We start from the raw sequence: 24080 nt of genomic DNA, 5'->3' as shown, positions 1-24080 counted from the left end.
GTCAAAAACTGAATTAATGCCCTTGAACATACATTGTAATAAATCACAAATAACAGCCGTCCCTATAAGATGGTGTCCAACTCAAATTAAATACCTAGGAGTCTTTTTTTGGGGGTCTCTTGGGAAGACACAATCAATATGGGCTTACTTTTGAAAAATATCCAAGACACCTGTACTATATGGTCTCCCTTGCATCTTAGTTGGTGGGGGAGAACTGAGACTATAAAAATGGTCATTGCTCCACATATTCTGTATATAATGAGTATGCTTCCATTCCAATTTCCTAAGTCCTTTTTAAAGGTTTTAGATAATATTATTGTCACGCTTTCAAGGCAGAAACTAGGTTCGTGAGCCCTTGGGCCACTGCCGTGGAGCAGCAGTGGCAGGGAAAACCACCCCACACCAGAGACAAGGCAGAACTCTGACATAAACAGCTAGACTTCACCTGCGCTTGACCACCCTTGCCCAGGAGTTGAGCCCCTGGGTGCAGGCGGCCGGCAGGACTTACTGGACAGGGCTGGAACTGGATACCAACTAGGCTGAACAGGAAGTGAGGGTCAGAGGGAAAAGGAATATACATGGGCAGCAAGGCAGGAAACTGGGCTAGGAGTCACAGACAAAACTACACAAAGCAGGAAATGGACCAGCTAAAGGACAGGAACTGAAAGCTGCCAAGCAGCCACTGAAACAGGGTACAAATACTGACAGACAAGAGACAGGACTGAAAGTTGCCAGGCAGCCACTAGCAAGAAACATGGAAAAGAATCAGGACTGAAAGCTGCCAGGCAGCCACTAGCAAGAGACACAGACAACCCCGAACTAGACACAGAAATACAAACAAAAAACAAGACTAGGAAACAAGCAATAAACCTGAGCTAAACTACACACAGACTAACTAGAATCAGGCAAGGAACTATACAAGAAACCAGACTAGGCAGAAGTGCAACAAAGCACCAACAAACCAGGGACCTTAGACGATGCAAAGGCAAACACAGAAGTTTCTAGCTGATTAATAAAGCCCCTCAGCTGCTGAAGTTCAGCTGCAGGAATCACAAGGCAGCTACGGGTGCTGTTCAGGCACAAACAAGAGAAGCAAGTATGGCAGCCCGTAAGATCCGGACTGGACTGAGCTAAAGTCTGGAACAGGTGGCAGTTCATAGCAGCCACCGGTTCTGGCCACCAGAGGGCGAGGTGAGCACAGACAAGGAAACATTCGCCTACGTGACAATTACTTCTTCTTTTCTATGGAAAAATAAGCCTGCTAGAATTTCATTATCTAAATTACGTATGCCACGCAATTTAGGAGGTCTGAAATTGCCAGATTTCTTTTTATATCAACAGGCATTTTTACTAAAAGGAGTAGTAGCATGGCTTAATTGTTCTAGTGTGCCTGTTCCTGCATGGCTTCTTTTGGAACAAAAGACGGCTCATCCTCTTTCATTAGACTTTCTACCTTTATTGTCATCTTCCGCCATAGATACCTCACGGCCCGTTATTTATGACACTCTTAAGGCTATTACTATTTTAAAAAATTGGAAAAATAATAAACTGGTTTCTTTTTGCTTTTGGTGGGCTGCTGTATGTACGACCTTTAAATATGAAAAAATACTAGCTGAACGTACCAATTCTTTACCAGTTGTAACCAGGCGCCTCTTTTGTGCAGCCAGGGCTAGAACAATCTCCTCTAACCACAGGCTCCCGGTACAATGAAGAAACAGATATCCACCAGTAACTTCAAACTCAAGGACTTTATTCCATACAGGTTTCTAGTACACAGTTCCAACAGCAGCATTCACCTTCAATCCTAAGCACCTATAAGCCACCTGAAAGTGTGTGGCCAGTAGTCCCCTTTAAGCAGAATGTCAGGAGTGGAGTGGAGGAGTGGCCTAGTGGTTAGGGTGGTGGACTTTGGTCCTGGGGAACTGAGGAACTGAGTTCAATTCCTACCTCAGGCACAGGCAGCTCCTTGTGACTCTGGGCAAGTCACTTAATCCTCCATTGCCCCATGTAAGCCGCATTGAGCCTGCCATGAGTGGGAAAGCGCGGGGTACAAATGTAACAAAAAATAAAATTAAAAAAAATATAGGCTACAGTCGGCTTCAGTCTAGGCTCTTTATCCAGTGCACCATAAACATTAGTTCAATTCCAAACAGCAGCAGTCCAGTTATACTTCTATTCTCTTCACCCTCATACTGATCTCCATATTTTAGGGACTTCTCACACCCAAGGGATTCCCCCTGCAACAGCTTCACTCGTAAGGTCACTACTTTAGGGACTTCTTCTTACCCCAAGGATTTTCAGCCTGCAACTGCCTCTCAGACTTCAGTACTTTAGGGACCTCCCTGCCCAAGGGTTTTCAGCCTACAAATACTTCTGACTCCCTTCCTTGCTGCTCTCCCTGAACTGAACTAATGAGACTCCTTCCCACCTGCCTAATCAATCCCTGGCTTCTGCTACCACAACCAATCATTCTCCACTCATTAGCTTCTCTACACACCCATACCAGCTGAGTTGAGCATGAGCCTAATGAGGAGCTCCTGCACACAGGGTTTCCTAGCTCTCTTTCCCCCTAGGGGCAGCCAATCTACACATCCTGTCAGCTTATTACCTTGTCTTCCCCTATTGCAGCTAGAAGTCCAGTCCGGGTTCCTCATCTCACCCCCTGGCTCCTTGCCTGCAATGCCTTCTGGGACTTGTAGTTCAGACTGAAACTGCCTTAACCCAACTATCCTGGATGTGACTTTATCACACAGTATTTCATAAAACATGGGAACAAGTAGCCACATTTTGTCAAACTTCAACAGTGAATTAACTCCCTGATAAGTGACCTGTCTGTTTTCTTCTTCTTTAACCGCCTGTAATGGCATTCTATATTTAAGGATATTGCACTGTATAGAACTTTTTATGACATATAAGTACATAAGTAGTGCCATACTGGGAAAGACCAAAGGTCCATCTAGCCCAGCATCCTGTCACCGACAGTGGCCAATCCAGGTCAAGGGCACCTGGCACGCTCCCCAAACGTAAAAACATTCCAGACAAGTTATACCTAAAAATGCGGAATTTTTCCAAGTCCATTTAATAGCGGTCTATGGACTTGTCCTTTAGGAATCTATCTAACCCCTTTTTAAACTCCGTCAAGCTAACCGCCCGTACCACGTTCTCCGGCAACGAATTCCAGAGTCTAATTACACGTTGGGTGAAGAAAAATTTTCTCCGATTCGTTTTAAATTTACCACACTGTAGCTTCAACTCATGCCCTCTAGTCCTAGTATTTTTGGATAGCGTGAACAGTCGCTTCACATCCACCCGATCCATTCCACTCATTATTTTATACACTTCTATCATATCTCCCCTCAGCCGTCTCTTCTCCAAGCTGAAAAGCCCTAGCCTTCTCAGCCTCTCTTCATAGGAAAGTCGTCCCATCCCCACTATCATTTTCGTCGCCCTTCGCTGTACCTTTTCCAATTCTACTATATCTTTTTTGAGATACGGAGACCAGTACTGAACACAATACTCCAGGTGCGGTCCTGGTTAGCAATGTGCTTTTGTTTATTTGTATATTTTTTGAAAACTTAATAAATACATTTGAACTTAAAAAAAAAAAAAATAGATGTCACCCAACAGATTTCAAAGGGTGAATTTTTCAGTTTAACCACAGGGGCCACTATTCCACCTCAACAGTTTATTACTTGGTGGTAAACATAGCAACCACGGTACAATTTATAATAAAGAGAATGAAACGTACGCCAGAATCACTAAAAGAACATCAGAAAGCATGCCTCAGGAAATTATTTCCAACTGGGAGACTAGAGAAGAGGAGACATGCAGTTGGAAAGAAGAAATTCCCTAACTGCAATATTTTACTGTATGGAAGTTTCATGCTGCGGAAGCAGGAACAGCTTCTCCCACTGAAATACATTAGGTCTTTTTTGTAGATTTTTTTTTTTTGGGGGGGGGGGGGGGAGGGAGGGGAATCCTTGTCCAATCCAACCCATCAGAGAAAGAGAAAGGGGATGGGACTTGATATACTGCCTTTCTGTGGTTACAATCAAAGCAGTTTACACGTTATATACAGGTACTTATTTTGTACCTGGGGCAATGGAGGGTTAAGTGACTTGTGGGGATAGTGCTGGGCAGACTTATACGGTCTGTGCCAGAGCCGGTGGTGGGAAGCAGGACTGGTGGTTGGGAGGCAGGGATAGTGCTGGGCAGACTTATATGGTCTGTGCCAGAGCCGGTGGTGGGAGGTGGGGATAGTGCTGGGCAGACTTATATGGTCTGTGCCAGAGCCGGTGGTGGGAGGTGGGGATAGTGCTGGGCAGACTTATACGGTCTGTGCCAGAGCCAGTGGTGGGAAGCGGGACTGGTGGTTGGGAGGCAGGGATAGTGCTGGGCAGACTTATACGGTCTGTGCCAGAGCCGGTGGTGGGAGGCGGGGCTGGTGGTTGGGAGGTGGGGATAGTGCTGGGCAGACTTATACGGTCTGTGCCAGAGCCGGTGGTGGGAGGCGGGGCTGGTGGTTGGGAGGTGGGGATAGTGCTGGGCAGACTTATACGGTCTGTGCCAGAGCCGGTGGTGGGAGGCGGGGCTGGTGGTTGGGAGGCGGGGATAGTGCAGGGCAGACTTATATGGTCTGTGCCAGAGCCGGTGGTGGGAGGCGGGGCTGGTGGTTGGGAGGTGGGGATAGTGCTGGGCAGACTTATACGGTCTGTGCCAGAGCCGGTGGTTGGGAGGCGGGGCTGGTGGTTGGGAGGTGGGGATAGTGCTGGGCAGACTTATACGGTCTGTGCCCTGAAGAGCATAGGTACAAATCAAAGTAGGGTATACACAAAATTAGCACATGAGTTATCTTGTTGGGCAGACTGGATGGACCGTGCAGGTCTTTTTCTGCCGTCATCTACTATGTTACTATGCCCAGAGTGACAGGGAGCTGCGGTTGAAATCGAACCCCAGGATCCCCCCCACTGCATTAACCACTAGGCTACTCCTCCACTCCAATTTCAAACTCGATGTGTCTGCTCGCTAGTTTTTCCACACACCAAATTTGATTCCTTCCTGTTAAAATTTTCATTTTGTACCACAAACAGAAATTCTCAATCCCTTATGTATAATTTGCTTCCAACATCTCTGCTGAGTTGGAGAGAATAACAAAATGTAAACCACGTCTTACTAACAGCATAATTACAGAAAATGAAGCAGGGCTGCGATGTTCACGTACACTGTTAAGGTACTTTACTTTGAAGGCCTATATTTGTACCGAAGCCCAGCTGCTCCTCCAGCATTTTCACCTGTAACCAACTTTCCTTGAAGTGCTCCAGTCCTCCCCGACTTACCCTCTCCATCCACACAGTGGGCAGCAATCTGCTGTATTCTGCTATTTAGCTGGAATTCTGCCGGTTTGCCCCTGCGCTGGGGCACTGGGACTTCATCCTCTGATAATCTCAACACAAAATCCTGAAACTCTGTGCAATGTTCTACGTTAAGAGAAAATCTCATACAGAGAATCTATTAGCAGACAGTCCCCCAGTCCAACCCAGACTCTTGACATTTTCCCCTTCTTTTTAAAACTTCATTCAGCTTCCTTTATCTCTGGTTTTTACCTTCACTCCCCCACGCAGCTAAGAATCATCTATCTGTGCTTATCCCAAGCTTTACCCCTCACAGCTAAAGGCATTGGCGTTCCTAGGGAGGGGGGGGGGGGGGGGAGGTCCGCCCCAGGTGCACGCTGCTGGGGGGGGGGGGGGCCGCGCGCGCGGCTGTCCGTCATTCATTCCATGCTCCCTCTGCTCCGGAACAGGTCCTGTTCCGGGGCAGAGGGAGCATGGAACGAACGACGGACAGGCGCACGCGACCCCCCCCCCCAGTGGCGTGCATCCGGAGGGGGGGGGGCGCGGCGCATCGGCGATCCGCCCCAGGTGTCAGCCCCCCTAGGAACGCCACTGGCTAAAGGTCCTCTGCAACTATCCCAGGCTTTACCCTGTATAGAGCTGTTTGGTTTTTCAGATCAGTCAGCTTTGTATAACATTCCTTTTTCTTATTTAGTAGGGCAATTAACTAGCTTGTGTGTTGGTTTTCTCACAGACCATAGACAGGCTTGCTTAACCCTTGCAATGGGCTATAAACTTTAACAAGTGTCTGTTTGTTTGTTTCAAAAAGGTTCTGAACATAACACAGGGACATTTTCAGTGAAGGACCACAATGAGTGATAGGTATTCAAGGGGCAGAGGATACAAAGGGCAAATGATGAATATTTGAGAAAAATACCAAAGAAACAGAATTATGTGAAGGTGACCTTAGAGGTCAGAGTTGAAGAATACCAGATAAGTAAGAGAGAAAATATAAGGCATTAAGTGACTGGACAAAATTAAGTTTCAGTATTCAGCCTGGGTACATCTTGTACTAGGTCAGAATCTGACAACTTCCGAAGGGAAAACAGAGAGAGAGATTTTATTTTCCTTATGCTGAAATTTAGATCGATATAAATAAGAATTCAATTTTCTGTAATATTGGGATAAAATAATTTTTATTGTAACCATTTATTTACTCTAATAAATTTTAGCATTATTATAAAAGAGAAAAACCTGAACTCTAAAGTGTTTTCCCTTTGCTAAAAGGGCTTGTTTTTTTGGTTTTTTTAGTTTCTTCTGTTCAGCTCTCTTTACAGGCAAGAAGGGAGTGCCCTATAAACAATATAAACAACCCCTCACAGCTAAGGATCCTCACTCCCCCACACAGGTAACGATCCTCTGTGCTTATTCCACGCTTTACCCTTCACTCCCCCACAGCTAAGGATCCTCTGTGCTCATCCCAGACTTTACCCCCTCACTCCTCCACAGCTAAGGATCCTCTGTGCTCATCCCAGACTTTACCGCCTCACTCCTCCACAGCTAAGGATCCTCTGTGCTTATCCCAGACTTTATCCCTCACTCCCCTGTGCTTCTCCCAGACTTTATCCCTCACTTCCCTCATAGCTAAAGATCCTCTGTGCTTATCCCAGGCTTTACCCCTCACAGCTAAGGATCTTCTGTGCCAATGGTGTAAGTTCAAAGTCTGGGCTGCGAAGCAAAATTTTGCAGAGAAATCCCAAAGCAGCAGGATTCATCCCCCCTCTGATTTAGAAGAAGGGTTCCTAATTCCTACCTCCTCCTTACCTTTCCCTCCCCTTGCACATCCCCCTCCCACCTTCCCACAAAAAGCAAGCAGGTGGGAGGCAAACACTGAACTTCCTTCTGTTTTGTTGTTGCACTGCCTCCCAAGCTTATTATTCGAGTACTCCATGCAGCCTGGCAGAGAGGAGAAGCACTTAAGTACATCACCATCAGATGCCCAACGTCAAAAGTTAAAAAAAAAAAAAAAAAGAGTCCCAACCGACAAACTGAATAATTAAAGGATAAAAACAGCTGGCCCTGGGATTGGAACATGGAATGTTGTTACTAATTGGGTTTCTGCCGGGTACTTGTGACCTGGACTGGGCACTGTTGGAAGCAGGATACTGGACTAGATGGACCATTGGTCTGACCCATTATGGCTATTCTTATGTTCTTATGTAATTATTTATACTAATTGCTCATAATCTACAGAAAACGCTTCAAACACTTTTTTTTCCCCAAAATACGGCAGGTACACAGGAATATCAAAGAAAAACTGGTCCCTCCCTCCCTGCTTTTACCATCTGTAATATAGGAGGACGTAACACATACAGGGTACTCACTTTGTGGGTCTTGAACAGTATGCAGACACAGTATGAATATCTTTGCCTTTACACATCCGGTAATAGGAAGTACTGTCAAACTGAACCATACAAGTAATTACACCACTGCTCAAGTTGTCTACACGATCCAGTGTCCCTGTCTACTGTTGTACACTGGTAAAACGAAGCGTATGATAAAAATGAGAATCACCGAACACAGAAGTTGCATCTCACGTAATGTTAACTCCGCAGCACTTGTTGATCGTTGGCGACCCAAGAACCACACTCTTGACGACTTGCAGGTTTTTGTTTTGAAGGTCATCGCATTTAGGTGGACAGGGGGAGATGCAGACTTTATTCTTTTGGGAGAAGACCAACGCTCTATTTTTGAATATGCAATTCAGAAACATTGCCTGTTATCATATTTGCTGTCATTATTTTTCTATTTATTTATTTTATTGCATTTGTATCCCACATTTTCCCACCTATTTGCAGGCTCAATGTGGCTTACAGAGTCCTGTTCTGGTGTCGCCAAAAAGGATACATGATACAGCTGGAGTTACAATAAGATCAAGGGATGACAAGAAGAATTAATCAAGCGATTTTAGAGAGATGACGTTCAGAGTGGGGGCGGAGTGGAGGAGTGTTATAGTTAGGTTTGTACCATAGGACTTCACCTACTTTTATATTCATATTTTACCAGTATGATATATTCTTTGATCATCTGCAGTAACTCTATAATTTTGTGACAATTAATTTCATAGCGGTCTAATTACCATTTTTTTAAAAATTTCTTTAAAATTCTTTATATGGATTTAATTTACATTTTTAGCATTTTGTATTTTTGCTTTGCCTCTGATGTATATCTGATAGTTTTATGTTACATTTTGTATGCCTTATTTTTTTGTTTTTACATGGTTATAGATGATACAATTATGCGCTTCCTTTTTTATTTTGCAACACTGGCTGATTTACATTTTGTTTATTTGATATTGTTATCAAGTGTTTACATTTATAGGGGTGTCGTGGTCTTTATATTCTTTCTATTAAAGGTTTCTATATCCTTGTTGCATTTGGACCGGGTCTATGAAGTGCTTCTACCAGTCACATGATTCGTCCAGTAATTCCGTTTTTTCAACCGTGTGGGATTTTTTCACTTATTGCTCATTAGCGTTGGGTTACGTTGTACACTGCACCCCCAGGCAGACACAGAAAGACACCAGCAGGGTGACAGATCAAAGGAAGAAGAGTCTCCAGCATCAGCCATGTGATCCTTATCATAAGCTGTGTTTTCTCCCACCCACCCCCACCCCCCTTCTGTCACAAAAGGATACTGAGGTAGTTCATAGCCTCTCCTCCTGGATAAACCAGGCAACCCTTCCGAGACCGAGGCAGTTCCAGGGAGGGCAGCCAGACGAGGGCTCCCCCAGTGGCAGCCTCGTTGAACTGCAGACGGTTCCACTGCTCTGTCATTTCCTCGTAGATCTGCTGGGCCAGCAATACCACAGGTACCTCATACAGCCAGTCACGATTCAGGTGAGAAAACAGTTGCGACCTGCGAGTAGTGTATGCCAATGGGCATCTGTGAGCAGGACAAGAGAATAAAAGTGAGAAAAAGAAAAACTAAAGATTGAATCTGCCTGACTTGGCAGTGACCACACTAAGCCTGCTGCTCTTCGGGTTTGATAGTAACATAGTAAATGACAGCAGAAAAAGACCTGCACGGTCCATCCAGTCTGCCCAACAAGACAACTCATGTGTGCTACTTTTTGTGTATACCCTACTTTGATTTGTACCTATGCTCTAAAGGGCACAGACTGTATAAGTCTGCCCAGCACTATCCCCGCCTCCCAACCACCAGCCCCGCCTCCCAACCACCGGCTCTGACACAGATCGTATAAGTCTGCCCAGCACTATCCCCGCCTCCCACCACCGGCTCTGGCACAGACCGTATAAGTCTGCCCAGCACTATCCCCGCCTCCCACCACCGGCTCTGGCACAGACCGTATTAGTCTGCCCAGCACTATCCCTGTCTCCCACCACCGGCTCTGGCACAGACCGTATAAGTGACTGCCCAGCACTATCCCCGCCTCCCAACCACCAGCCCCGCCTCCTACCACCAGCTCTGGCACAGACCATATAAGTCTGCCCAGCACTATCCCTGCCTCCCAACCTCCAGTCCCACCTCCCACCACTGGCTCTGGCACAGACCGTATAAGTCTGCCCAGCACTATCCCCGCCTCCCAACCTCCAGCCCCGCCTCCCACTACCGGCTCCGCTATCCAATCTCGGTTAAGCTTCCTGAGGATCCATTCCTTCTGATTCTCTCAGTATTTGGATTAGTGCTACATTGCAGAGGAAGTCATTAGGATCTGTGCACAGCTGCACATCACATCCTACTGCACAAGATGACAAAAGATACAATATTACTTACTCTCTGTTCTTGGCTCCAGACAGACACTTGTGCAGTTCTGCAGCTTTTATGAGCATCCTCGCGTCCCCCTATTCAAAATCAGAAGCCAAGAGAACCATTGTCAAAATGTGCAGAAAGAAAACGCAGATGGAAGACAAATATGCGCACACCTACTCATTCTATCGATGCACCTCCATACCGGTGCGCTATACCCACTCCATCCACCGGCTCAGTCCATTTAATTCCAACCTTTATAGAAAGGGGATCTGAGTTAATGCCCATCTCTCTCAGCCTCCTCTTGCCCCCATAATACTTACCAATATCTTCTTATTTCCAAAATAGTAGTTTTCCTCTAGAAGTTTCGCCATAGAGCTGAATGCAGTATCCGCGTGGTCGAGAAAGAAATTGGCCAGCTTGGAAAATAAAAAGACAGCAGAACAAGGAAGGAGTTCAGTGCCACACAACGATTCTTCCTCAGTTATGGATCTTTGCTTTGTGAATTCCTTCCCCAGAACCCTGAGAACAAAGTTGAACTACCTCATCGTACACAGAGAGCTGAAAGCCCTTCTGTTTCTGCAGGCTCAAGGCTAAGAATATGACCTGATACTTTATGATTTAATGTATGGATATTCTGATTTTAAGCTCATGCTTTATTTTTGCTATTTTATGTATAGAATAATATAATCCACAAAGATCAGTTACTGGCTGAATCAAGCAGATCAGAAGGAGAAATCAGGTCTTACCTGTTAATCTTATTTCCTTGAGTTCCAACAACTTGTGGGTTGTGTCCACAGCGGGTGGAGATAGAGAAACACAGAACTATGCTCTGACTTATTAGGCACTGTGCAGCTCTGCTGATGTCAGTATTTTGATAACAAAGAAGTGAAATCCAAGAAATGTTTAATATGGGATAGCCTCTCCCTTTCTTTCATTACAGTTTGCCTGGAAGAACCAAGGCCATCACTGAATGAAGGATCTCCATCCTGGAACGTCTTACCCGAAGGGTTCAATTCACTAGCCTAGTGGTTAGTGCAGCGGACTTTGATCCTGAGGAACTGGGTTCGATTCCCACTGCATCTACTTGTGACTCTGGGCAAGTCACTTAACCCTCCATTGCCCCTGGTACAAAATAAGTACCTGGTGGAGGAGTGGCCTAGTGGTTAGGGTGGTGGACTTTGGTCCTGGGGAACTGAGTTTGATTCCCACTTCAGGCACACGCAGCTCCTTGTGACTCTGGGCAAGTCACTTAACCCTCCATTGCCCCATGTAAGCCGCATTGAGCCTGCCATGAGTGGGAAAGTGCGGGGTACAAAAATAAATAAATAAATAAATATATGTAAACCGCTTTGAATGTAGTTGCAAAATACCACAGAAAGGCGGTATATCAAGTCCCATTTCCCTTTCCTTGAAATCTAGGATAGGTTGAAAGGAACCTTCTTTCTTTGGTACCACAAAATAGATGGAGAATCTCCCCAGGTCCCTTTCGCTCTTGGGAACAGGAACTACTGCTACTCTTGGAGGAGTAGCCTAATGGTTTGTACAGTGGCCTGAGAACCAGGGGAACTGGGTTCGATTCCTACTGCATCTCTTTGTGACTCTGGGTACTTCACTTAACCCTCCATTGCCCCATGTACAAAATAAATACCTGTATATAACATGTAAACCGCTTTTGATTGTATCCACAGAAAAGCAAATATCAAATCCTATCCCCTTTCCCTAGATCAATGGGGTTCTGCAGTGTGGACCAACCTGCTCTTTGCTTGCTCAGGGTTCTGCAAGAAAACTCCAAGAAGGTATCTGCAAGGGGGCAGGAAAATTCCAGCTTGAATCCCTCCCTGACAACCTCCAGTACCCACTGGTCGGTAGTTATCCAGGCCTACTTGTCGATAAAGTCGGCCAGGCAGCCTCCTATCCAAGTCTTTGAGGAATGAGCCTAGACCCCATCACTGCAAGGGTCAGGAAGTATTGGAGGGAGAAGAACCTGGCTGAATCCCTTCTATCCCCTCAAAAAAAAAAAAAAAAAAAAAAAAAAAAGGCTGCCTGTTATGAAACCAGGACCATTAATAGGTTCCCAAATGTCCTGGGCGATAACATTTCATGTTCCAAAAACGTTAAATACCAGGCTTATCCTCAGGTAGCCTCTATGGTTTAGAGTCTCCTAAATCCTTAACCAAATTCTGCAGATCTTCCCTAAATAGTAGCTTACCTTTAAGAGGAAAATTAGCAAGGCAAAGTCTGGATGCTGAATCTGCAGTCCAATTTCCGAGTCATAGCAGCTGTCTGGCAGATACTACCAAGGCCATGAAGGGGATAACACCCCCCTCCCCGCCATAATAGAGTCAAGTGTATCACAGATTTTAGCTTATTTCCAATCTGCTATGCTGGCTTGAGATGTCATTAATGTCATTAGATTGCACTATGATGTGACGGAAATGCTTACTTTGCATAAAAAAAAAAGACCCTGGCACTGTTAATCCAGAAACACATCTGGCTCAATCCAGAGGCATGCATTCACCTTGGGCAAGGACAATTGCTTGGAGAAATATTGAAAATGATGTCAACGACATTCTTATGGTCTGCCTTAACTACAACCACAGGGCACAGACAGATCACCAATCTTGACGATATCATGATCTGAAGACTACTTTTGATGAGAGGCACAGCCAGGTTTTGACGTCAGGGGGAGCAGACTTTTGTAAAATAGGTACCAGGTGGTGCAGCGGCTGTGGCCAGCAATGATCAACACAAACTGCTTCTGCTGCATCCTGCCTATGAGGAAACAGGAAGTTACGTCAGGAGATGGGACGAACCAGAGGTCCCCATGATCAGCTGCAAGCAAAAATATTCACCTCAGGAACTGTAAATCCCAGTTGACTTCTCAGTGGCGACTCGTTCACAAGAGGTGAAACATCATGACTTGCCTGGCCTCCTCATCGGGACAGTAAACCAGCGAACGGTTTACTCATTATCCTTGCAAACTTAAAATTTTTGAAAAAAATGTGTGCACTGCACTTACCTGATGATTGTCGACCGACCGGCACGATCATGAGGAAGAGTAGATGTACTGCTGACTGCCCCCGATGCAGTACGTGAAACATGGCCCATGTTGGTCGGTAATCATCAGGTTAAGTGCTAGGATTTACAGTTGGTTTGAGTTTATGCCCCCACTGTGATGACTGAGTTTGATTCATCACCTCAGGAACAGCATATACTAAGAGGCATATTTTCAAAGCACTTAGCCTTCCAAAGTTCCATAGAAGACTAAGGTAAAATTATGTATAATCATACCTGATAATTTTCTTTCCATTAATCATAGCTGATCAATCCATAGACTGGTGGGTTGTGTCCATCTACCAGCAGGTGGAGATAGAGAGCAAACTTTTGCCTCCCTATATGTGGTCATGTGCTGCCGGAAACTCCTCAGTATGTCGATATCAAAGCTCCATCCGCAGGACTCAGCACTTAGAGAATTACACCCACGAAGGGACACTCTGCCCAGCTCACCACCGCCGAAACGGGGGAGGGGAATTAACCCAGCTCATCCCCACACAAGTGGGGGAGGGGAATCCGTCCAGCTCATCCCCGCGGAGCGGGGGAGGGACACCACACCCGCCGATGCGGGGGGATCTGGCTTATCCTGCAACCGCAACCGCGGGAGGAGCTGACTGACCCTAACACCGCCGAAGCGGGAGGGGTACAAAACTGCCCTACAGCCGCACGAAGCGGGAGGGAGTGCCGGCAGAATTTTAAGTCTCAATCCAGCCCCGTAAAACGGAGGGGAGAGGAATGCAGCAGCTCACTGTAACACAAACTCGTCTTAACTCTTGAAGAATCCAAGTGAAAAAACTTGAACACGAAGTCTTTCTGAAGCAACTGAAGACTGAACTTGAACCTGAAATGCAACCAGAATAAAAACAGTACAGATATCTGGGAGGGGCTATGGATTGATCAGCTATGATTAATGGAAAGAAAATTATCAGGTATGATTATACATAATTTTACCTTCCATATCATCAAGCTGATCAATCCATAGACTGGTGGGATGTACCGAAGCAGTACTCACCCAGGGCGGGACATAGAAATCCCTGACCGCAACACTGAAGCTCCAAACCGGGCCTCCGCCCGAGCAGCCACAGTCAAGCGGTAATGCTTGGAGAATGTATGGGCCGAAGCCCAAGTTGCCGCCTTGCATATCTCTACCAAGGAGACGGAACCGGCCTCTGCCATCGAGGCCGCCTGAGCTCTTGTGGAGTGAGCCTTCAGCTGGATAGGCGGCACCTTCCCCGCGGCCACATAAGCCGCTGCAATGGCTTCCTTGACCCATCTTGCCACTGTAGGCTTAGCAGCCTGCAGACCCCTACGAGGACCTGCATACAGGACAAACAGATGATCCGATTTCCGGAAATCATTGGTCACTTCCAAGTATCTGATGATGACTCGTCTCACATCCAGATATTTAAGAGCAGAGTACTCCTCTGGGTAGTCCTCCCTACGAAAGGAAGGGAGACAGAGCTGCTGATTCACATGGAAGCGAGAAACAATCTTGGGCAGAAAGGAAGGCACTGTGCGAATAGTCACTCCTGCCTCAGTGAACTGTAGAAAAGGCTCTCGACATGAGAGCGCCTGGAGCTCGGAAACTCTTCTGGCTGAAGTGATAGCCACCAAAAAGACTGCTTTCAACGCCAGGTCTTTCAGAGATGCCCTTGACAAGGGTTCAAACGGCGGCTTCTGCAATGCTCTTAGCACCAGGTTGAGATTCCACGCAGGCACCACTGAGTGCAGAGGAGGGCGCAGGTGATTAACTCCCTTGAGAAAGCGCACCACATCTGGCTGCGAAGCCAGGGAAGCACCCTTCAGGCGGCCCCTGAAGCAAGCCAGAGCCGCTACCTGGACTTTAAGGGAACTGAGCGACAGGCCTTTCTCCAGACCTTCTTGCAGGAACGCCAACACTGAAGAAATTGGAGCAGTGAAGGGAGAAAGTGAGCCTGCTTCACACCATGCTGCAAAGATACGCCAAACCCTGGCGTAAGCAGTAGAAGTAGAGCGTTTCCTCGCTCTCAGCATAGTGGCGATGACCTTGTCTGAGAAGCCCTTCTTCCTCAGACGCTGCCGCTCAATAGCCAGGCCGTAAGACCAAAGGGGGAGGGATCCTCCATCACCACGGGACCCTGATGTAACAGGCCCTGCTCCACTGGCAGCCGCAGAGGATCGTCGACTGAGAGCCTGATCAAGTCCGCATACCAGGGACGCCTGGGCCAATCCGGACCCACCAGGATTACCCTGCCGGGTTGCTTTGCCACCCGGTCTAGCACCCTGCCCAACATGGGCCAGGGCGGGAACACATAGAGGAGCTCTTGTGTCGGCCACTGTTGGAGAAGAGCATCTACTCCCAGGGATCGAGGGTCCCGTCCTCTGCTGAAAAAGCGCGGCACTTGGCAATTGGCCGATGACGCCATCAGATCTAGGCTCGGCTGGCCCCAGCGCTTCGTGATGTCCAAGAACGCCTGAGCAGATAGTTGCCACTCTCCGGGCTCCAAGGTATGGCGACTGAGAAAGTCCGCCTTGACATTCATGACTCCGGCAATGTGGGCCGCTGAAAGCTGCTCCAGGTTCGCTTCCGCCCACTGGCAAAGACTCATAGCCTCCTTGGCTAGAGGGGCGCTCTTGGTACCTCCCTGGCGGTTGATATAGGCCACAGCCGTGGCATTGTCCGACAGGACCAGTACAGGCTACAACACCAGTACCGGGATGAACTCCAATAACACCAACCGAATGGCTCTGAGTTCCAGGAGGTTGATAGACCACTTGCCCCTGCAGGAGACTAGAGCCCCTGCGCTGTCCTTCCCAAGCAGTGGGCTCCCCAGCCCATCAAAGAGGCGTCTGTCGTGACGACAATCCACTCCGGGGTCATCAGAGGCAATCCTGCAGACAACTTGTCTGTCTGCGTCCACCAGCTCAGCGCCTTGCGCACTGCTGGGTCCACGGGAAGGCGCACAGCATAATCCTCCGACATCGGAGTCCAGCGCAGCAGCAGAGATAGCTGTAGTGGTCTCATATGAGCCCTGGCCCAGGGCACTACTTCCATCGTGGCCGTCATAGAGCCCGACAGCTGCACGTAGTCCCAAGCCCGAATAGGAGAGGCTACTAGGAACTAGTCCACCTGAGCCTGAAGCTTGACAATCCGATTGTCTGGCAGGAACACTCTGCCCACTTGGGTGTCGAATCGAACTCCCAGATACTCCAGGGACTGAGTCGGGCGCAGCTGGCTCTTCTTCCAGTTGATGATCCATCCCAGGGAGCTCACAAGAGCAACTACCCGGTCCATAGCTTTGCCGCACTCTGCATAAGAGGGGGCTCGGATCAACCAGTCGTCCAGATAAGGATGGACTTGTACTCCTTCCTTTAGCAGGACGGCCGCTAAGACCCCCATTACTTTGGAAAAGGTCCGCGGAGCAGTAGCCAACCCGAAAGGGAGGGCTCTGAACTGGAAGTGTCGTCTCAGGACTGAAAAACGCAGAAAGCGTTGGAGAGGAGGCCAGATGGGAATATGCAGGTACGCTTCCTTGATGTCCAAGGAAGCCAAGAACTCTCCTGCCTTCACTGCCGCTATAACAGAGCGGAGAGTCTCCATGCGAAAGTGCCTCACTTTCCAGGCCCGATTGACCCCTTTGAGGTCGAGGATAGGCCGGACAGAACCTCCTTTCTTTGGAACCACAAAGTAAATGGAGTAACGTCCCTTGCCAATCTGATTTTTTGGCACCGGAACGACCGCACCCAGGCGGATCAGGTTGTCCAAGGTCTGCTGCACTGCCACAGCTTGACCGGAGACTTGCAGGGAGAGAGTATAAACCCGTCTCTTAAGGGTTGGCAGAACTCTAGCTTGGAGCCGTCTCTGATGACTTCCAGCACCCACGCGTCTGAAGTTATAGTGGTCCACTCGCCCAGAAACGAGGACAGCCGTCCTCCAATCTGCACTGGGGCGTGGACCAAGGCCCCGTCATTGGGTACGAGACCCTGGGGGAGGACCGGAGGGAGCACCTCCGGGACGGCGGTCTCTGCGAAAGGAATGCTGCTTGGGGGAGAAATTCCTCTTGAAGGAAGAGGGGGCAGAGGAACCCGACTTGCCCGGGCGGTACCGACGGGCTTCCAGCAACCGTCCTCTGGAGGTACTGGGACGAGTACTAGCCCGAGCCCTGACCTCTGGTAATTTCTTGCCCTTAGACGTGCCGAGATCGGACACGATTTTGTCCAGCTCGACCCCAAAGAGCAGCTTGCCTTTAAAAGGCAATCTAGCCAGGCGGGATTTAGAGGCATGGTCAGCAGACCAATGTTTCAGCCAAAGCCACCGCCGCGCAGAGACTGTCTGAGCCGTGCCTTTAGCTGAGGCTCTCAAGACATCATACAGCAAGTCTGCCAAATAGGCTAAGCCCGATTCCAGGGCCGGCCAATCAGCCCACAAGGAAAGATCCGAGGGGGAAGCCCGCTGCACCATAGTCAGGCACGCCCTGGCCACATAGGAGCCGCAAACTGAGGCCTGCAAACTTAAAGCTTTAGCCTCAAAGGACGACCTTAAGGCCGCTTCCAATCTTCTGTCTTGGGCGTCCTTTAGGGCCGTGCCACCTTCCACCGGCAACGCCGATTTCTTAGTCACCGCAGTGATTAAAGAATCCACGGTAGGCCACAGATAGGCCTCACGTTCACTCACAGCCAAAGGATAGCGGCGGGACATAGCCCTAGCCACTTTAAGGCTCGTTTCCGGGACATCCCATTGAGCCGCAATTAAGGTGTGCATGGCATCATGCACGTGGAAGGATCTAGGCGGGCGCTTCGTCCCCAGCATAATGGCAGAGCCAACAGGGGCTGAGGGAGAGACGTCCTCCGGAGAGGAAATCTTCAAAGTGTCCATGGCCTGTAAAAACAGGTTGGGCAAATCCTCTGGGCTAAAAAGCCGCGCTGCAGAGGGGTCATCCGCTCCATCCGAGCGGGGATCTATCTCCTCCAAGGAATCCGCAAAGGACCGTTGGGAGACCTCAGACACGCTGCCCTCATCTACATCGGAGGAGACAAAGTCCTCCAAGGCCTGGAAATCAACCCGAGGGCGTTTACCTCTGGGAACCTCAACCTCTTTATCAGAAGAGGGAGCAGGGGCAGCGTTTTGCATGAGGAAAGCCTGATGCAGCAGCAAAACAAACTCGGGGGAGAAACCCCCCAGACTGAGGACTTCCGCAGCCTGGGCAACAGCCCTAGACGCACTCTCAACCGGCGCTCGCAATAGTGGGGGAGAGACATGCTGCGCATCCAAAATGGCGTCCGGCGCGAAACTCCGTGAAGGAGCCGCGCGGGAAGAACGGCGCTTAACTTTAGCCGCTTTTGTGCCGTCGCCCAAATTAAGGGCGTTCATGGCATTAATGTCTCCAACCTCAAGGGCGGCCCCGAAGAAGCCGTCCGAGCCGCGTGGCCGGCCAAGATGGCGGAGGCGAGGAGCGGGGGATGGGCGTTTATGGCGGGAAAAAACCGCCACGCCGGAGGAACGACCGGGACATTCATCGGTCACTAAACTATCACCCATCAAGGGCGAATCAGGTTGTAAAACCCCCGCATCCCCTCTAGAAGCGCTCCAGCGATCCGGGGAGCGACCCTTTGCGCCCTCGCCCTCCGACGCCATTGCCACGAGGAGAAGAATCGGGGAACCCCCTGCCCGCTATAAAAAGGTAAAATTACCTGCTTGCCGCTCCGAGCTGTAACGAACTGGTGTCCCAGTGAGTAGCTGCAATGAACGTTTAAAGAAACGTCGAATTAAACGCCTTTAAAGACGTTTAAAATTTTTTTTTTTTTTTAAACGGAGCCAGCGGGAGGGGGGAGAAAAGGAGGGACCTGGCACCACCAGGTTTGCACTTGCTCAAAAGAGCCCTCAACCCCAGGCACTCAACAAAACCTAAGAATTAGGCTTGGAGGCCTAGCCAGAGCTGCTGCTGTGTGTGACCACCACCTGCTGAGATAGAGAACATACTGAGGAGTTTCCGGCAGCACATGACCACATATAGGGAGGCAAAAGTTTGCTCTCTATCTCCACCTGCTGGTAGATGGACACAACCCACCAGTCTATGGATTGATCAGCTTGATGATATGGAAGAGGCATATTTTCAAAGCACTTTGGGAGGCTAAGTTCCATAGGTTTCTATGGAACTTTGGGAGGCTAAGTGCTTTGAAAATAAGCCTCTATGTGCTTTGAAAATATGCCTCTATGGCTGCCAACTGGATCCAGATTCACTGGACAGGGTTGATCCAGTCTTAGGTTTACCCCGTTGCATGCAGGGACTTGTAGTTGTATTGTATCGTAATAGCAGATTTATATTCTGCTCTTTAACACAAAACTTCTAGGTGGATCAGTAAGAGCGTCTCATAAAAGAAGTAAAAAGAGAGTAAAATCTTTCTATCATTACTATCTAACAAACTAAAAATACAATTACAACCGGCATTAAAATGTAATCCAACCTTTGCCTTGAAAGCAGATAAGTTTTAAGACCTAGGATGGACTACGACGTAACTGAATCGGAATACTATTCCGAATTTTAACGCATTTAAAAATAAGTGAATGTTCCCAGGCCAATTTACAGTTCACATTCTTCATACTTCTCATTTCCCCATTGCATTCACTAATAAAAGTAAGAAAAAGTTTTAAAGATGGAAGTTGAGATTGGAAAACTTCAAAATCTAACGGTCTCTTTAATTAAAGAAAAAGGAATACAGGAAAAGAAATTAGAAAACTTGGAAAATAATGCTCGAAGGAATAACTTAAGGTTAATAAATTTTCCAAAATCACCCTTAGTCGCAGCTATAGATATGTTGAAAAGATATTTTACCCAAATACTGGGAATCCCAATGGAGGGTTACCCCCCTATAACGAGAACCCAGTATATCTCGGGTGTTTCTAAACTTCCAAAGGAGCAACCGCCGACTACTCCAGATTTAAATTTGACAGAATTTCTAGAGAACTCTCTGGAAATTATCACAGAGAGAACAACACTTATAGTGACTTTTGCGCTGGAAATGGACAGAAATAATATTCTGAGACTATATTTTCGCCATTTAAATGATGTCTTCTTGGGTCAAAAGATACAAATTTTCCAGATTTGGCAAGGAGTACGCAAAAGAGGAGAAAAGAATTTCTGATTTATAAAACTAGAGTTCTTAAACTGGGTGCTACTTTTTTTTGCTAAAATTTCCTTGCAAATGTTATATTACTTTTGAATCGGTTAACTATATATTCTTTACTCCCTCGAAGCTGTTAGAATTTATTGATTCCAAGGAGAGTGTTAATTCACCTGGAGACTTGCCTCCCTAGTTAGAAATGCTGTTTAGTTGGCCTGCAGATATCTGTTATGACCCTTCCGTTAAAAACAACTTTGTTTATTACTATTAATTCCTGGTATAAATATTTCCTAGTATCTTGATTCAATTTATTGAGGTCAAAATTTGAATCAGTATTTTCCATAAGTAATGATATAAATGTATATTCCTTTATTTTATTTTTCTGATATTGCCAATCTTTATATCGTTTGATGTAAATGAAAAACTTATAAATAAAGAGTTAAAAAAAAAAAAAGTAAGACTACAAGTCCCAGTATGTGCTGGGGTAAACCCAGGATTGGATCAACCCTGTCCTGCGAATCTGGATCCAGTTGGCAGCCTTAACATACATACTCCCTCCACCGCTAGAAATGAGCTTTTGTTTGTGTGGTGACTCCACAGAAGGCTGTAAACCACTTTGATGGCAACCATAGAACAGCAGTATATCAAACCTCCTCCCCCTTTTATATTTTTGGTTTCTAGTGTTTATTTATTTATTTATTGCATTTGTACCCCACATTTTCCCACCTATTTGCAAGGCTCAATGTGGCTTACAAGCATCTGTTATGGCATCGCCATTCCAGGAGACAGATACAATTGGTGTTACAAAGATTCTGGATGAAGAAAAAAGACCTAAGCAGAGTTACAGAAAGATAAATATCGGAATAGGGTGAAGTGGTGAAGTGTTATAATTAGCTATGGATTTCCACTGTTGGCCTTGTTGAAGAAATAGGTTTTCAAAGATTTACGAAAGTGAGTTATGTCGTCGATCGTTTTCAAGTCAGTTGGTAGTGCATTCCATAGCTGCGTACTGATGTAGGAGAAGCTGGTCGCATGTGATAGCTTGTATTTTAGGCTAACTTCAGAGGAACTTCAATCCTTCAGTCTTGAGTGCCCTTAAGCGCAGTTCCACTTTCCACCAGACAGTCCTTTTCTTACTCAATGCAGTCAACAAGGAATCAAATGCTGGCTGCAGGGGATACAGCTTAGACATAGACTTAGCTACTCAAAGCCCAGCATCTGGGGATTTCCATGCCACTCAAATTAATTCTTGCATCACTGGATGCAGAGGCTCTGGGAGATTTTCTAGTTCCTGCCATGATTGGATCCCCAAAGTAGTAGAAACAGAAGAAGCTGGCTCTTCCTTAGAATATATATTGACAACCTACAAGGCTCTACTTAACAGAGCAGATAGTTCAACTATTCCACAAGGAAGAACTACCATAGGGATTTCCCCCTTCATCCATTTGGAAGCTAAAGAAGACAGAGTATCGGACTGGGGCAAGGAATCTTCTGGAATCTGATCCATTCTCCTGTGTTTTGAAGTTGACAACACTTCTGGAAGCCATCCCGAAGGAGAAGGAAATACTGAGAAGACTGTATCCTCTTCATTAAGTACACTTGGTGCATGAAAAGAACAAAGTCAGGCAAAAAGGCACTTGAAAGACCCTGTAACTCAGAAGAATCCATTAACTCAGCAGAAGAGTGAGGAAGAGAGGTCAGAGAAGGTATCTGAGGGGCCTGCACAGACTGACATATCCACTCGGTACCAACAGGAACAGAAACATTAAAAGGAACAGCACCATTCCCTCATTTTCTGAGGGAGCCAGAGATGCCAGCGGAACCACTACAGACTTGTCTCCAGGACACGCTTAATCACGTCTAGAACTTGGCCTCTCAAACTGCCATCCTCCTCCGGCAGACACCGCAGGGACACAAGACAGGAAGTACACTGACCAGAAACTGCTCTCTGTGCACTGCAGTGGGAGCAGCACTTCACTGCCTCAGCTGGTGCAGCACACAGACAAGCTGCAATGGAAGTAAACAAAGAAGCAAAGAGGACGAGAAACCCCAAAGCACAGTTAAAGGGACACCGAAGATGTTTATTCATAGTTCTGCGATTCCCTCCCCCCCCCCCCCCCCTTCCAAGAAGCACTGAAGTTATCCTCTGCTGTACGCATTTTGCTTTGGGGCGAGTGTATCTGCTAAATTCCGCTCTCAGAAACTGCTCGTCTCCTTTTCAAAAAAAAAAAAAAAAAAGGGGGGGGGGTCACCCACTGAAAGAAGGAATGAGAGGAAATTTAGGTTCTGGGAGGGAGGGATCCAGAACAATCAGGTATGCTGCAAAATCTCTCAGGCTGTGTAGGAAAGCCTTAACATCCGGCTCAACTGAAAACCATACCAAGGACTGGCTCAGGAGCAAGCCTCGACAGAACAATTCAGGAGCTGCACAGGAATCCATCCTCCACCTGCTGGAAACAGAGAAACACCGACGTCACCCTGAGCTGCACAGTACCTAATAAGGCAGAGCAGAGATCTTTGTTTCTCTATCACCACCTGCTGGTCGATGGACACAACCCACTAGTTCTGGACTAGTCTGTTGAGGACACTAAGGAAGTCTAGATAAACACACAAAAAACAGGGTGGAGCTGCGTCTTGCCATACATATAAACTAGAAGTAGGGGGGGGGGGGGTACGATGCCCTGGATAATGTAACACAAGCTGATATGGGTGATGCCCAGGCCCACATGTAACACAAGATGTGGAGGGGATAGCACCATGCTATACATGTAAAACATAAATGAAGAATTAGCATACATATGAGGGGGAAAGGTTACAGAATACATGTAACATGAGTAGTATGGGGGTGGAACATGTAACACAAGAAGTAGGGAAGAATACCTTAGCAAATGTGTAATACAATATGAGGGAAGGGATGCTATCACAGCATGCATGTAATTCCTGGGAGTCTAAACATACACGAGTTTTGGGGTGGGTGGGGTTGTAAGCGCAAGACCATGACATGCATGCAACACATGTAAGGGATGCCCTGGAAAGTGTAACATGGCAAGCAAGGGACAGCAGGGTAGCAAATGCCTTAACACACAAAACACGAGGGCCAATGTCAAGGCATTCATGTAACATGTACAATGGATACCACGGCACGCATGTCCTGGACTGAACTGTCTATTCATTATTCTTTTCTATTATTACATGAATTGGTTATTACTCTATTTACCGTTAACTTTCTCTTTGCTTCATGTACAATTTCTCATTCATAATAAATTTTCTAAATGTTAATATCCGTAGCTATCCCAGTATGTTTATGATACTGGATTGTAAAATTGGATTCTTACAGCAAATTAATTTCTTATGCATTATTCTTTGTTATGTATTCTATACTGTTTATTGTAAGCCACATTTAACTCAAATTTATTTGGGATAATGTGGGATATAAATAAATAAATTCATGGCCTTCATCAGCAATGATGATGCTGTGTGAATATAGGTCAAATTGTGACTTGCATATTGTCGCATACCATTCAAACAAAGGCTACCTGCTGGGTGAAGTTGAGAGTCACACTGCCTTTTCTTGACCTCCTGTAAGGATTCCGAATGCACTCTTTGTACATTAGGTCCTGGGGAGTCACTTGTGGGACACGACCACCTGTAAGAATGATACACAACCCTGTCAATAACAGCAGCAAGAGGTAACAGATTCCCCAGGAACCAAGTAAAAAGCCCCACTCCCCAAACTAAAAATACACTTTACCCCCTCTGAAAAGCAGGGTTGTTAACTAGGCCTCACCCCCCTCCTCTCCAAGCATATGCATTTATGCATAA

At 47.0% G+C, this 24080-nt stretch overlaps 1 protein-coding gene across 2 annotated transcripts in view; it reads right to left on the bottom strand.

The window, feature by feature from the left end:
* TAF1C (TATA-box binding protein associated factor, RNA polymerase I subunit C) overlaps positions 1-24080 on the bottom strand; it is an 81436-nt gene that overhangs the window by 47684 nt on the left and 9672 nt on the right. For both annotated transcript variants that reach the window (XM_030192748.1, XM_030192749.1), the window contains exons 4-8: positions 23795-23904; positions 10424-10519; positions 10128-10195; positions 9028-9275; positions 5337-5465 (exon numbers count right to left, since the gene is read on the bottom strand). In XM_030192748.1, coding sequence (XP_030048608.1) covers positions 5337-5465; positions 9028-9275; positions 10128-10195; positions 10424-10519; positions 23795-23904 — 651 coding nt within the window. The remainder of the gene's footprint in view (positions 1-5336; positions 5466-9027; positions 9276-10127; positions 10196-10423; positions 10520-23794; positions 23905-24080) is intronic.

Source organism: Microcaecilia unicolor, chromosome 2 (assembly GCF_901765095.1).
Source record: "Microcaecilia unicolor chromosome 2, aMicUni1.1, whole genome shotgun sequence".
In the NCBI taxonomy this organism is placed as follows: Eukaryota; Metazoa; Chordata; class Amphibia; order Gymnophiona; family Siphonopidae; genus Microcaecilia; species Microcaecilia unicolor.
Note: the sequence above shows the minus strand (reverse complement) of the source record. Positions and strands in the feature narration are given on the sequence as shown.